Source organism: Scomber japonicus, chromosome 4, assembly GCF_027409825.1.
Source record: "Scomber japonicus isolate fScoJap1 chromosome 4, fScoJap1.pri, whole genome shotgun sequence".
NCBI classification, from domain to species: Eukaryota; Metazoa; Chordata; class Actinopteri; order Scombriformes; family Scombridae; genus Scomber; species Scomber japonicus.
In genome coordinates this window covers 24,575,885-24,590,311 of record NC_070581.1, presented here as the reverse complement: position 1 = coordinate 24,590,311, position 14,427 = coordinate 24,575,885, and the positions used below count along the sequence as shown (strand labels likewise).

The following is a 14,427-nucleotide window of genomic DNA, read 5'->3' as shown; positions in this document are numbered from 1 at the left end:
TTCAAATCAGTGAAAGCCTGAAGTAAGAAGAAGGGTAATGATTTTCCACCATGCCATGCCTCTTCCCCCTTCCTTTCCCTTTACCCTCCTCTATAAGCAACAAGAAAATCACTGAAACTGTACCTTCTAAGTACAGCTCACCATGTGACTAAGCATGACTTCCTCCCTGTTTTGGAAGGTGCATGTTGGATGATGCAGAGTTGGTGTGGACCAGAGCGTGAAATTGCTTTATTTAACATTGGTCTGTGTGTCCTGTAGCAATATCTACAGTGTTACCGGTGAACACCATAATCCATCCTGTTATTCGTCCAATTAAAACACTGTGTTAGATTAAATTTCCCCTCATCTGGATAGACCTTTGACCATGCTGGTCTACCAATGCTGCTTTCTCAAATGTAAGGAGGTGGGCTCCTCACCTCTGTTGTTTCATTCATTGTTTTCTTTTGGGAAAAAGGGAAAGTAAGAGAGAAATAGACTACTGACGCAACAAAGCTGTGTGGGGATTAAGATGATTTCAGAAGCATGGGACTATACCACTAGACTATCTCCAGGCACAAACACCTGTTTGTTGTCCGAGTAGATTAATATAGACAGCAACGACTTAACAGCAGAGATGTCACAGCATCAGCACTGTAATCCCGCCAGCTGTAACAAACCTGTACTTCTGAGGATTAGGTCTATGTTGCAGACAGTACTTGCAGTACCTGCATGTGAACTCTAATTTCTGCCGACTCACCTCCTCTAAGCACCAGCACGTTAACCTCACTGCCTACAGGCAGATCTTTGAGGATGTCCACAACTTGGGAGTGGCTCAACGTCTGGACATTTTGTCTGTTGATCTCCTTGATTACGTCACCCTTCAGCAAGCCGCGGCACCACTGGGCATCCAGGATCATCTTCACCTTTTGGCCCAGAGGGCAATCTGCAATGGCAAATCCAAAACCTCCGGGACCTTTCACCAAGGGCACACTCACAAGCTCTGGCTGCAACAGAGTGGGGTCAGGGCCTTCTTGGTTGTGGGCGTGAGGAAGGTGGTGATGGTGTTGGTGGGAGTGAGGATGGTGGTGGTGGCGCCCTCCATTGGTCATGGGAGGCACTGCAGCAGTCTGCCTGGAGAGGGTTCCTCCATCTGGGATTGTGTAATGGGGTTCCTGTGGCGTGGAGGTGGAGGGTGTCGGGGAAGTGTCCTTGGAGGTGCCGACGCCACCTGAGGCCTCCTCACTGCTGCTGGAGTCCTCAGGCAAGGGGTAGCCCCGGCACAGGACCATGTCCACATATTGGTTGATCGGGATGGACTGAAACATCTGCACCACATCAGCATGAGTCTTCCCCAGCACACATGCCCCATTGATGTCTACAATCACATCACCTAAAAGACAAAAAAAAAAGCTTTTACATGTTTGTAAAATGGACAATTTAATAAGAGTGGGGACTGTGATCACTGGGTTGAATGCAAACGGTACAAAAATTGTTTGCACACGAAGGCAAATAAAAGATGACACTAATAACACTGACAGATTTATCACAATAAGGGAAATTATAATTATCCTGCTGGACTATAAAAGTAGAATCTGTACCCGTTTTTGCTCCTGCTCTTCTAACACTTAAGACAATCCAAGGATGTCAATTGAATGGAGAGAATATAACAAGATCACTGACATAGTGTTTTCTTTTTCCTCCTTTCATCGCCCTGTAAGAGAAGGTGGGCGGCAGACTCACATCATCCTTGGCCATGCTGATATGGGGCTGGATGGCCAACTGAATTGCTGACTGGCTAGCTGGCTAAAAGCCCAGTGGAGGATTCATCCCATCTACACAATCAATACAATTTCCGAGCAAACACAGCTAAGGTTTCACTCCTGAAATGAGTTCATATCCCAATGTAGTGCCTGTTCAGATCTTGTGACTTACAAACATCCACAAAACAATAGCAATAAGTGAAAGTTAGAGTCTTAGAGAGTTCAGCTTTTAATTGTGGCATAAATAATACTGCAGGCCTGTAGTCAGAAAGTCTTAAATCAAACAGAAAACTATAAGAAGTTACAGTCCACTGCTCACCATTATAACCCAATGAAATTAATTACATTCAGTTTTCGGTTTAATCAATTATCCTCATTCTCAAGAGAAATGAAACATTAAAAATAATTATTCTCTCTGCTCCATTTTCTTTTTGGTTCTCAGTAGTAACACTGGAATGGCTGTAGAAGCATTCAATGCAATCAATATGACTTTAATGTGAATCCTGAGACACTTCTCTAACTGTAATTTAAATTACAACTGTACAATCACCATGCATGTGATCACAATATTCAATAAAAGGAAATGTAATGAACCACTAATATGCAGGTGCTACTACAGTTGACCTAGTGAGTTTATAGAAAGCAGACTGGCAGAGCTATATTTAGCCGTCTTGTCTGTATGCTCCAGACTACATGCACATTTTTTAGATAAGCATCCCTGTCACCCTCCACCCATTAAAAGACAACCAGACTGCAGGTCAATTAAATCTCTAATATATGGCTGTATATAAAAACTGGGTGTCAACCATAAACTGAACATGTGCTTCATTGACAGAAGTTTTCTATTTTTAGAGCAGCTCCTCTGAACAATGCCAATAAACATTTGTCTTTGCTTGATCATGCAATGTGACATTCACAGTCAAGCGCCAGTTTTGTGTTTTTTGTCTAAATGTGTTTGTTAGTGTGTACTCAGGGTACATACAACTGCATTATGTACAGTAAGCATGCTGATGCCAAACCTGACTGTGTACATAGGCATGCATGCCATGCAAACAGTGTATATGTCAATGTGACACTGGATTATGTTTTGTTTAGACAAGTAATGAAAACCCATTTGTGTCCTGTTAACCTTTCTTTCTAGCAGTTCCTCCTTGTATGACTTATACTGGAATGCACATTTATAAGCAGTAGATCTGTGGTTGAACTTTACCTGAGGCTATCTTGTTGTCATGTGCAGCAGGCCCATCTGGAAGGACGTTTTTGACCTGAAGAAACTCATCGGGTCGGTCTCCTCCAATGATGGTGAACCCAAAGCCCTGTGGGCTTTTTCTAAGTGCTGTCTGTAGGATGGAGCCCTGCAGTTGAGATGGATCTCGCGTGAAGCCCCGCAATCCCCTACCAACCTCCTCTGCTGTAAGGATGAAGATGGAAAGAGTAAAGAGATTGACAAGAAGTAATAAACATAATGTATACTAGACATGTAACAGACACATACTATATGTTTCTGTTTACCCTTGTCAACAGATAACACAGCTGTAGTCTAAAAATAAATATATAAAATTCAGTCATAAGTCACATTTCCATGAATTCTACAGATATGAGCAGCACATCTAGTCATCAGGTTCACAGATTAGCATACCATGACTGTCAACTGGGACATTCAGATAAACTGAAAAACTTGCTCCTAAGTATCTATAACAACATTCGCATAGTGGCAACATCTTTGGCAGCACGTCATTCACCGCGAGTGATTACATAAACGCTCTAAGGACTTGCAATGTTAAATATGAAACTCAAACAAATCACACGTGCACACACTCAAAACATACAAGTCTACTGCTGTCTTTGCAAACCTAATAAACACCCAGTTAGTGCAAAATGTCTATATTCTAACCCAGTCTTCACCCAAACAACCAAGTCCTTTCACTGCAGTGATAAATACATCCTGAAATGTGTCTGACATTTTCCAGGTAAACTTTTCATTGCAAATTTCCTTTGTGCTGCCTGCAGGATGTGTAAATGGGGCAACTTTATACAACACAGGAAAATAATTATATTAGACTGTGTGTGTGTGTGTGTGTGTGTGTGTGTGTGTGTGTGTGTGTGTGTGTGTTTGTGCATCCAATGTGCAAGAAAGAGTGAGATAAGAGCGATGAGACAGAGAGAGACAGGGAAAAATAGAGTTAGCCTTGACAGAAAAAGGGACATTCTAACTAAATCCTAGCTTGCTCTTCCCCATGGTGTGAGCCTATAAGATTGTGAGTTATGTGCTGTGTCCCTGCATTCTGGGCTTCTTCTCTGGCAGTTCCCACACTGATAGATGGGGGGACATCAATCTCATTAGGGAAGATACAGATAGAGGCCCCCCGTTCCCCTTGCCTCCTACACCAATCTCAATGTGTCATGGGATTGTGATTTGCATAATTGCATTGCAATTGGTAGATGAACGTGACCGCCCTGAAGAAAAAAAAAAGATTATGCCAAGTATGATTAACATGACATTCCCACTATCGGAGCTGTACAAGTGTCAGAGAGATGTTTTCAAGATATGTAAATGTGCAAGTATATGCATGCAGGTGCAAAAATATGAAATTCCTTGAGGTGTGAGCACATGTGTAATATATTCTCTGACAGGATTAAGCCCTGTCAGACTGACCAGGAATTCAATGTTCACACACTATGTCAAGAGACTGTCAACATCTCTTACATGATCACCATGCAACACTGACAGAGGAATAGAGAGAGAAGGGGGAGTGGGATGGGGAGGGGGCTACACACCAAAACCATGTTTACATGGTCTTGATTAAGCTGTGGGCCACAAAGGGACAGTCTGTATTCTCGGGGGTGAAGTGATTATATGAAATGTCAGACAGGATTGTCAGCTGTGTAATTATGGTTGAGTATAGTACTGTGCTTTGCTCCTGTGCTTTGCGGCGTTGTCTGGGAGGTCAGGCTAGCCAGCCTGTCAAAACAGTATTTAGAAGCCACCTCACGCACGTCCGCACACTTGCACAAGACCACTAACCATTAATTCTCATTAACAAGGGTGGGAAGGTGCAGAGTGGGCACAGGAGAGGCAGTTGAAGCTGGGGGTGGTAATACACAGAGGCAATATCATCCACAGACTGCAGAGAAGCTCAGCTGTGGGAGGTTGGGTCTACGTGCAACAGAGTGAGGCAGACAGTTCTGTCCGAGGGGTGTCTGATGTACAGCGGCTAGTTTGAATACTAATGTGACCATGCTTTGTGTGTGCATGTACAGAAGAGTATAATAATTCTTACTCATGTTACAACAGCACGGGGCTTCCAGCTCTCAGACCTTTACATTGACTGAGAAGGGGGGTATTTGACCACTGAAGCGGCAGTATCCACCACAGGTGGTAAATGATGAACAGATGACCCAGTAGAAATGCAATTTATGATCATAAGTCACTTTCAACACCAGTCACCTCTTTCTCCTTCTCTCACTCTCACTCTCAGCACTTTCTCTCTTCCTCTGTTCTAAAGAGATCTTTGAACTGCAATGAATGACTGGGGCAGAAGCATTTTCAAAGAGACCTCAGAGCCCTCCCTATTTCATATCTACTTGTCAAAATGAATTCTGTCGCCCAGTGAGGCGCTGCTCCATTATTCAAATTGAATATCATTGCTTCAGAGGCTATGGGCTGTTTATCAGCAGCCTGTCAACTGTTAGAACATCTTCCACACAGACTCAGCATGAAGGAGATGATAAAAGTGCTCCAGTATTTGGATAACACATCTAACACCTTGCTATATAGGTATTTTCCTCACTGAACTAAAAGCTAGAACTTAACCACAATTTGTGTCTTAATAATCACCTGCTCTGCATCGTAAGGTGTGACAGGAGGAGAAGCAAAAAGACTGCCATGTGGAAAAGTGACTGACTTAACACACAATGGGCCAAGCTGTTGACACTGCTAACTATATAACTACTGCTCCCATTTGTATATGTAAAATAACATATTGTGTAGTTATATGTGACATCTGTCTGTGTGACACTAGCAATGCTAAGAGTCAGCAGCCATGTTAGCAGCTCTGTATTTAGACACAGCAGAACTAAATGCTCATGTCAGCATGCTCACATAGTCACAATGTGAACATGCTGACATTTAGCTGACATAATATTTACCATGTTCACCATTTAGTTCAGCATGTTAGGATGCTAAGATGTGATATACAGCACTAAACATACCGTGTAGCTGAGGCTAATGGGAATGTTATTATGATGGCTCTAGATGAGAAGTCAGAGGTTCACCAAAGGTATAACAATTCATCTTGAGTAGGACATGAATGTATGGCTGAATAAATATATCCAATAGCTGCAGAGACATTCAGAAAAGTCAGTAGGATATATCCTGTCATGAGCATAAATGTTGTTTGTTTAGTCTGGAACCAGACTGAGAGACTGACCAACCAACGTTGCTATTACTAGAACCATGACTAAAAACCCCTCATTTCTGAGAATAACATTAAATTGTGATTTTGATTTCTCTTCAAGGATCATCTAAATCGAGAGCCACATGCTGAAATGATGAATTCATCAAGAGTTATGCAAGTTGCTCCATCTCTCTCCATTAAATTCCAGGATGCAATTTAGTGCAAATGATCTCACTTCCTGTGTTTTTCCCTGATGACCAGCGAAAGAAAAACTTCCTGGCCCTCAATCTAAACCATGACACTGTGCAGTGTCTATAATGGTGTGATTTCCCCTAACCTCTACAGCCATCACGCCATAGTTAAAGTCTTCCTCCTTTTTAGAATTACATGATCTTTCAACGGTGTAATGATTTTCAAAACATCATTTTCTCTCGAATTCTTTCTCCTTATTGCCACTTGTTTACATTCAACTCAGAAACATTCACTTTAAAATGACAGGAATGACTTGTATATTGTATGCTGTAAATAGCTTGTGTACACTGTGCTCCAGAGGGCGTGGCTGTGTGTGTATTTACCTGAGGGCGTGGCTGCCGGTGGCGATACTGCGGTGGGCAAGTCCACACTCAACTTTCTCTTTGCTTCCAGTACTGGATTCTCAAACTGTGTCTTCTGGTTGATGTGGCTGCACAGCAGGAGATAACAGAATTAGGTGAACAAGAATTCAAAATAGTAGAACAAGTTGTTACATAAAGCTTGACTCTGCATAGCTAATGTGTTTTCATCCTGCTTTATCTGGCATATTGTTCATCACACATCCTTCTATTTTTATTCATTCAGTTACCTACAACAGCTGAGAACACACAGTCTGAGCTGCCAGCTAATGCTTCTGCCTTTGTATTTATCTGCAGTCTTAACTTCTGACCTCACAGAACACAGCTTGCCTAACATTGTTGATATTAATCTTTGCCTGTCATGCAAACCTGTGATTTGACTTGGGCTACGGATGACATAACCAAGTACGGGGTAGGAGGCATGTCGTATAAAAGTAGCATGCAGGCTGCTCTAATACAGCCTGTAAAAACCACAAAGCCAAACCTGTCTGTGCCAGAAGTGTAACACGTATAGATGGATTGAGAGCATGTCTAAACCGCAGATATAAAAAATAGAACTGACGTGCCCAGTGAATTCAAAGAGAATTGGATAGAGAGGATCAGTAGCAATCTTTTGCTTTGATAGTCCACATTGTCATGATGGGATCAACATCTGCCCAATGCATTGTAATCCCAAGATCAAAAGATTCACTAACACTGTCGATAGGTGTACAGAACAATGAGCCATTTTTTTCATGTTACAGGCCCAACGATGGCTTTCTTTGTTAACATGTCTAAAAATAACCAGCCTTGCTATCCCAGGAGCAGCAGCTACACTAAGGGGAGTTTACAGTCTATAAAAACAATTAATGATTTGTAGGTCACACCTGTGTGCTGAATCATTTCCTTCTACCCTGAGAAATGACCCTCCATGGTTAGATGGTAACAGAAAGAGGTAGCTTATCTGTGTAATGAGCTTTAACAGTTGTAAATCCTGGTCATGACAGCACCTTGGGAAGACAAAATGCATTGATGCCGCACACTGAATCAGCCCCACGCTGAGACACTGATGGCATGTGTGTGTGCGCGTGCGTGTGAATGCTCATTTAAGAAAAAGTACTCTCCTCTCTTGCTGTGTATGACTCATGCACAGAGATACCCTCCCCATTATGTCTGAAGAGATAAACATTCCTCTCTCTGCCATTTGCGCTCTTTCATTTCCTCCGCTGCTCTCTGTTCTCACTTTCCTCACTCCTTCATTGCCACGCCTCATGTTTTGTGCAGCAGTTGAGGAAATAATGAGACTTTCTGTCAATTTGTTGCATTCGGATGTTCATTCACAAGAAAATTTGCTTGACAGAAAAGAGACGGAGACAGAGAAGAGGGAGCCTCTCAGTGACCCTCTTGCATAAACAGGCACACTGATCCCCCCCCCCTGCCTGCAGGTCTCTCTCTCTTTGTCCACAGTAATGGGACTAAAATGAAACATTGTGCTCTTGTTTACACTCTTGATCAGAATGGAATCTCGCTCTTGTTTCCCTCTTAGGGACCAAAACCCTTCATTGTCTGTTGTCTACACTATCTATTCTCTCTCACATACACATACTCAAAGCTGTTACACACCAACATTTTCTGTACTGACATAATTGCTTTTTTTGCAGTGTGGGAAACTAGCGTAAGGACAATGGCATATGACATGGTTCACAGGTCCCCTAAGATTCAACAGTACCACTTTTAATACATCTTAACCTTTCAAATTCAGCAATTTGGCTTTAAGGTGCACAGGAATGAGCTCAATTCAAAAAGTGCATCTTTGCGAAATCAAACACGCAGATCCAGAGGACCCAGACAGGTGCTGATTGAAGCCCTGGTTGACACTTCAGCAAAAACACAAAGGATCTGAATATAAGCAAGCAAGTCATTCTCTCTACATCCACCATAGTTCACAACTGTAGCCCTCTGGGTCCCTCTAGGCACAGAGAGAAGTTTACTTACTCCACGTAGTAGGTTCCATACTGGGGGTCCTCAATCTTCTCCCAGCCGTAGGGCAGCTCTGGGGGGAGGACAGGGGGAAGAGAAACGCAAATCACTTCAAATACTGCTGAAGCACCGTAGGACAATTGGACACACACAGTGAGGCGAGGTGCTTTGAATGGTAACTTCACAGTATGCTTACCTACACCTACAAAATCAGAGGCCTGCTTTTATTTGTCACTATGTGTTTAGGGCTTAATACACACTGTGGATGAGACAGGGAGAGGAGGAGGAGGAGGGAGGAAATGCTGAGTTGTTACACAGCCTCCCTAGAAAATAATAGCCTTTCTCTCCAGCAGTGTGTATGTGTGCAACATCTTGAGTTTCTGCTGCTGTGTGACAAACACACGCAGCGCAGAGGAGATCTTTACGCAAGAGGGGCCATAGAAAATTGCCTTTTGAGAGATGCTGCACTGATGAGCTCTCTGCATGTGTCCCAGAAGCCATTAGGAGGAGAGGGGCAGGCTGGAGACTGGAGGTTTGTGCTGTGTCACCGGCATGACTGTGACCAGGCCCGCTCAGCTGTTCAGTCTCCGTCTGTTAGCCAGTGCCCCCTTCAGAGAAGCAAGCATGTGGCTCATGCACACACAGTGCTCTATGCAGCAGGGAGTTGAGATGAAGTGTATGTGGGTAGGGAGGAGAATACATGAGTGGGACAAGGAGGTGTAGGTGTCCATGTAAATGTTACAACCGCATCAACTGTCTGCAGATATTGTCTCACCTCCTTCGTCACATTTCTCAGGAGGCTTGGCCTTTTTGGCAAGGCGGGGGTCCAGCCAGGTAGTGGTCTTGCTGTTGTGACTGAAGTACAAAGAGGGGACAGGGATTTAGGCACGGTAAATCATTAAAAAAAAACAATAAAGATACTGTGACAATTAGGCAGTTAGTGGTGGGAAATCTCAGGAGCCACTTTACCCAGGAGATTTTCCACCAGCTCTGACAATCAAACAGAACTAAAAGTTCCCTGAAAACACAAAGTGTGGCAAACTTCTAATCTTTTGGGATCAAACGGCTTATTAAAAAAAGCACTTTTAAAATGAAAAAATCTTAAACTAATGGGGCCCTTTGAGGAACAAGGAGAAAAAAGAAGAGAGAGAGAGCGAAGGAGGGGGGTGACGGAGGAATACATCGACCACAGAAGGAAAGAATGAGCAGTTGCAGAGATCATAAACAGCAGAACTGAGTGAGGGGGTCAGGGGTGGCGAGCTCCATTTAGCCTGTTGTTTCTCTCGCTGGCAGAATGAGGTATTGATTTAGCAGCGAGCAGCAGCACCTGGCTCTGTCAGCAGCTAAGCATTGACTGCTTGCCACACTAACAGGCCAGGTAAACAATGCGAGCCCGCTGCTTTTAGCACCAGCCAACAAACCTGACATCAAACACAGGGGAAATGAAAGAAAAACTTAATTGGGAACAACACAACTGCCATTGGTGAGCCCACAGATAGCTACCATGTCCAACACCTGTCTTGATACAGCACAGATGAATGCGTTACATGGAGAGTAGAAAGGACTTGCTGCCAGATCTCTCAACAAATTTGGCTCACTTTGGCAGAAAAAGAGATTGGGAGAGTACTGGGAGTAGGATTAGCACAATGCTGATGTAATGGGAGAGTAATAGGACCAAAACAAGGCAACCAAGTAGCAGTAGAAAGGCTACTTACTCTATGAAATAGACCATGCCAGTCTCTGTATAGGCCATCTCCCAGTTTTTAGGCAAGGGCTCCTGACTTTCATCCGGAGTCAACGTGTTCCACGTACGCAGGTCCATGGCCCCGGCTGACTGGTTGTAGCTGGGCACCGTCTTCCTCCACTCTGCCTTGTCCTTGTGCTCTGTGGCCCGACATGGAGACATAGACACGGGCATGGAGACAGAAAAAGGGATGGGTTTGGAGTAGGGGTGTGGGAGATGGTAGAAGGAGAAGGAGACACGAGGTGAGAGTGTGGCGCCATTGTTGGAGCTCCTCTGGGCTCCTTGCATCTCTTGCTGTTGTTGCTGCCACTCGAGCTGCTCTTATTCTGAACACTGGGTGGACGGTTACATCCACGGGAGAGGAAAGGGGGTAGAGAGAGAGCGAGAGAGACAGACAGAGAGAGTACACAGAGAGAGGACGGAAGCACAGCTATTGCCATAGGATTTGCATGTCAGCAGCGATGTACTGGGAACTGCCTCCCAGGCAAGGGCAGAGCTGACCAATGCTCGAGCCCAGCCGTGAGCAACACATCACAACTCTATTAGTATCACACAGGCTGCTACGTGTGTGTCTGGGTGTGTGTGTGTGTGTGTATGTATGTGTGTATGTGTATGTATGTGTGGGTGTGTACTTGCCAAATCTTGATATGTGTGTTTGCACCGTCTGTGTGTGGCTCTTATCTGTAGGTTTTCATCAGGCTGTGTATGACCTAGCTTCATCATGGCATTGAAAGCAGCTCAGTTTGTTTGGCTGGGGTAATTGAATGGCAGAAATGAAAAGTGACAACCATTGACTGGAAGAAGTCAGGAGCTTTTTGTCCTGAAATTGGGGCCTCTTTTTTCACTGTGGAGCTACGGAGGGGTTTCTGTGCTCATAAAGTCAGAACAAATGACTACATACAAAAACTTGCTCTAAGCTATAGCAACTCTCAGCCCTTGCGGGGAAATATCAACTGTGATGTTGCAAATGTGACCGTGTAGGCTTGTAGGGACATAAAGGAATGTGTCTGTTCAAGGTAATGCATGACCATTATTAAACTCCCTTTGAGGCATGGTACTATGTCTTCTGCTACCCCTTTTTGTTGAAACATCTTCACTACTTAAACAATCCATTCCATCCACATGTTGACAAAAGGTATAATAAACTGCATTTTGTGACCAGGCAACTCATGAGCTAAAGAATTAAGAGTGACATCCTTGTGCGATGAGTGGTTTTTCTTGGCTGGGCTCCATATTGCCATCGTTACTGCCTAAGGCCATAGAGATGATGTGTCTCTGACAACGTTTCCCTCTTGGATGTGAGCGACGCAGCTCTTTCTACATGCACATTCATCTTTTTTACACGTTTCTTCTCTGTCCCCTTGCTTTCCTCTTCCTCCTCTGGATAGCAAACCTGGATAAAATAGTACTTACAAATGATTTCAATTATTTGAATTAGCCTATTGAAATTTCTGTGATAACATATCTGAACTTGGAGTGTGCAGAGTGTACACTCTTATTTTCTTCATATTTAAAAAAAGAATCCCTGCAATCTAAAATAGAAGAAACAAAGTCAAAACTCAGAATGTCTTGTGGCTGCATTGCATCATCTGTTTATGCAGAGTGGCTCATTTGGCGAACATGGTAGATTGGCAGTGCCATGCAGCATTAAACCAGGGTGTGATAGAGCTGGTGGGTAAAGCCATAACAGAGGAAAGGACAGCTGAAAGAGCATGTTCCAGCTGGAGCGGCAAACAGCCAGAAGCTGCTACTTTGTTCAGTTGACTGGTTAAAGATGGGTAAATGGTAGTGAAAGTGATTTCATATGGACAGTTATTATGTAACATGTTGGAACATGATACTGACTCGCCATTACTGTTTTATAATGACACAGCAGTTAGAGGTTTTTCTAACTTCTTTCCATCCACCATTAGCTGAAAACATGGTCTAATTTTGTTTATGCCATGTGAGGACATCCTTGTAAGGGAATCAAACAAGGACAAAGTCTATCCTTCTAACCGAGGGATTGCTTCTATTGATCTCAGACATTACTTTGGCTACCTCTTGACTTTGCAGGGCTGTGAGTTAGTGCTGACCTTGCATGCACAACAGCTAATCCTGAGGATGTTTGTTCGGAGAAAAGAATGATAAGGAGGAAGTAAAACAAGGTCCTGCTGTTTTGCATTCGGAAAATAATATATAATGAACTGCTGGACAACATAAATAAATAAATAAATGAATCGAGAAAACAAAAAAAAACTGCTGGGGTTTGAATTTGAAGAAAAACAGTATGGGGCACAGCTGCGTTACAACTTGCAGGAAGAATTGGAGGTGCAGTGAAATGTAAAAGTCAGTGGTATGTCTCACCAGCTAGGCCGTTGACCATAGGAGGCCTCTCCTCTTCCTCTTCTTCTTCTGGGGCTGCACTGTCCTTTCTGTCCATCTTACTGACCGAGGTTGTGCGTTTTCGTTGGACTTCGCTGTCAAATTCCTCATCAAACAGAACCTGGTCCACCAAATCAGGCTGCACAGGACTGGGCTCTGCAGGAGGCTTAGGAGTGCCATAATAATTGCCTGATAAGAAGCGAAAAAAGACAGAATGAGTGAGAACGAAAGAGAAAGAGAGACTTAACATTAGCTTAACCAAATCCACTTCTAACCTTAATCCTAAACCCCTAAAAGTTCAAACCACACACAAACCCCCAGGACCGGGAAACTGTTGGACAACCCTGCTTTTAGATTTTTCTCTCCTTGTGTGTGGTTCACATGAGTATAAGCAGACTAGAAAGAACACACACGAAGTCACAAGTGTTCAATAAAAGGAAATAATTAAAAGTCTCTTTTTTGGCTTTGTAGTCCAACACAGAAGGGAAAAAGACAACTCCACAACAAAGCAGCAGTAAAAACACTTTATTGATACAGAATCAAGAAAAAAAACATATCACCTCAATTGTATTGCTGTGGCAGTTTAAATTTCTTTAAACGCACAGGGGAGTCTGGTTGTTAGCTACAAATCATATCTGGCAGAGCTGTACTGGTTGGAACAAAATGAGGCCAAGCTTTTGCTATCATAACTCTCAGGTTTTGGAACAGTCTCCTTGGATAAGAGGAAATGTTTTTCCTTCCTCAAGTTTTTCAGGCAAATTAGTCTTTTGCAAATTCCCACACACACACTGTCGGAAAAGTTTACACAAATAACCATATGCCTACACAAATATACAAAGAGCCACTGGAGAACAACACATGAGGAAGGTCATGTTGTCTCTCACACATCCCAAACCTGCTGATCAGGTCTAGTGACCATCCAGCCGGAGCCTGAAATGTTACAGCAGGGACATTTCCTGGTATGAATCTATGTTGTTAATCTATGGTATCCATCTTAACGTTTTTTCATTTTGAATGTTATTTTATTGCATTTTTAGCCAGGATAGGGACATTGGTCTGGGAATGGCAATGCTTCTCTGCCTGTCCAACACTTTGGTCCCTTTTCCTCAAGCTAGTTGAACATTTTATTTATTTATTTATTATTTTTTTAAGATTTTGTTGGCCCTTTATTTATCAGTAGAACGACAGGAAACATGGGAGAGAGAGGGGGGTATGACATGCAGCAAAGGACCGCCGATTGGGATTCGAACCGGGGTCGGCTGCATATATGGCATTCACTCTAACCACTCGACCACCTGTGTGCCGAACATTTTTTATTTCTAATGATAATGTCTCAACAACTTCTGGGTCGACTGCCATGAAAACCCCTCTGTATATAAAACTATGCCTTGAAAATGGTAATTGGTCAATATCCTATTGCCTAATAAGGTTTTGTTAATATTATACTTTATTTGTATCTGTTTAAAAAGCATGTTTGTGTGAAAAGTATTGTTATTATTGTATCTTATTAATATTCACTACTGCTGTGGTACTCTTAGCCCTCAGAAGACAAAAAATACGCATTGTCATTTTTACAGCTTCTTTGCCTCGGGAACTGTGACTACTGCAAGCCA

General features: G+C 43.1%; 1 protein-coding gene across 2 annotated transcripts in view; it reads right to left on the bottom strand.

Moving 5' to 3' along the window:
* The window catches only part of magi3a (membrane associated guanylate kinase, WW and PDZ domain containing 3a), a 116,935-nt gene that overhangs the window by 12,272 nt on the left and 90,236 nt on the right, over positions 1-14,427 (bottom strand). For both annotated transcript variants that reach the window (XM_053317322.1, XM_053317323.1), the window contains 7 exons: positions 12,797-13,003; positions 10,422-10,590; positions 9,482-9,561; positions 8,722-8,779; positions 6,712-6,818; positions 2,950-3,150; positions 737-1,369 (listed from right to left, as the gene is read on the bottom strand). In XM_053317322.1, coding sequence (XP_053173297.1) covers positions 737-1,369; positions 2,950-3,150; positions 6,712-6,818; positions 8,722-8,779; positions 9,482-9,561; positions 10,422-10,590; positions 12,797-13,003 — 1,455 coding nt within the window. The remainder of the gene's footprint in view (positions 1-736; positions 1,370-2,949; positions 3,151-6,711; positions 6,819-8,721; positions 8,780-9,481; positions 9,562-10,421; positions 10,591-12,796; positions 13,004-14,427) is intronic.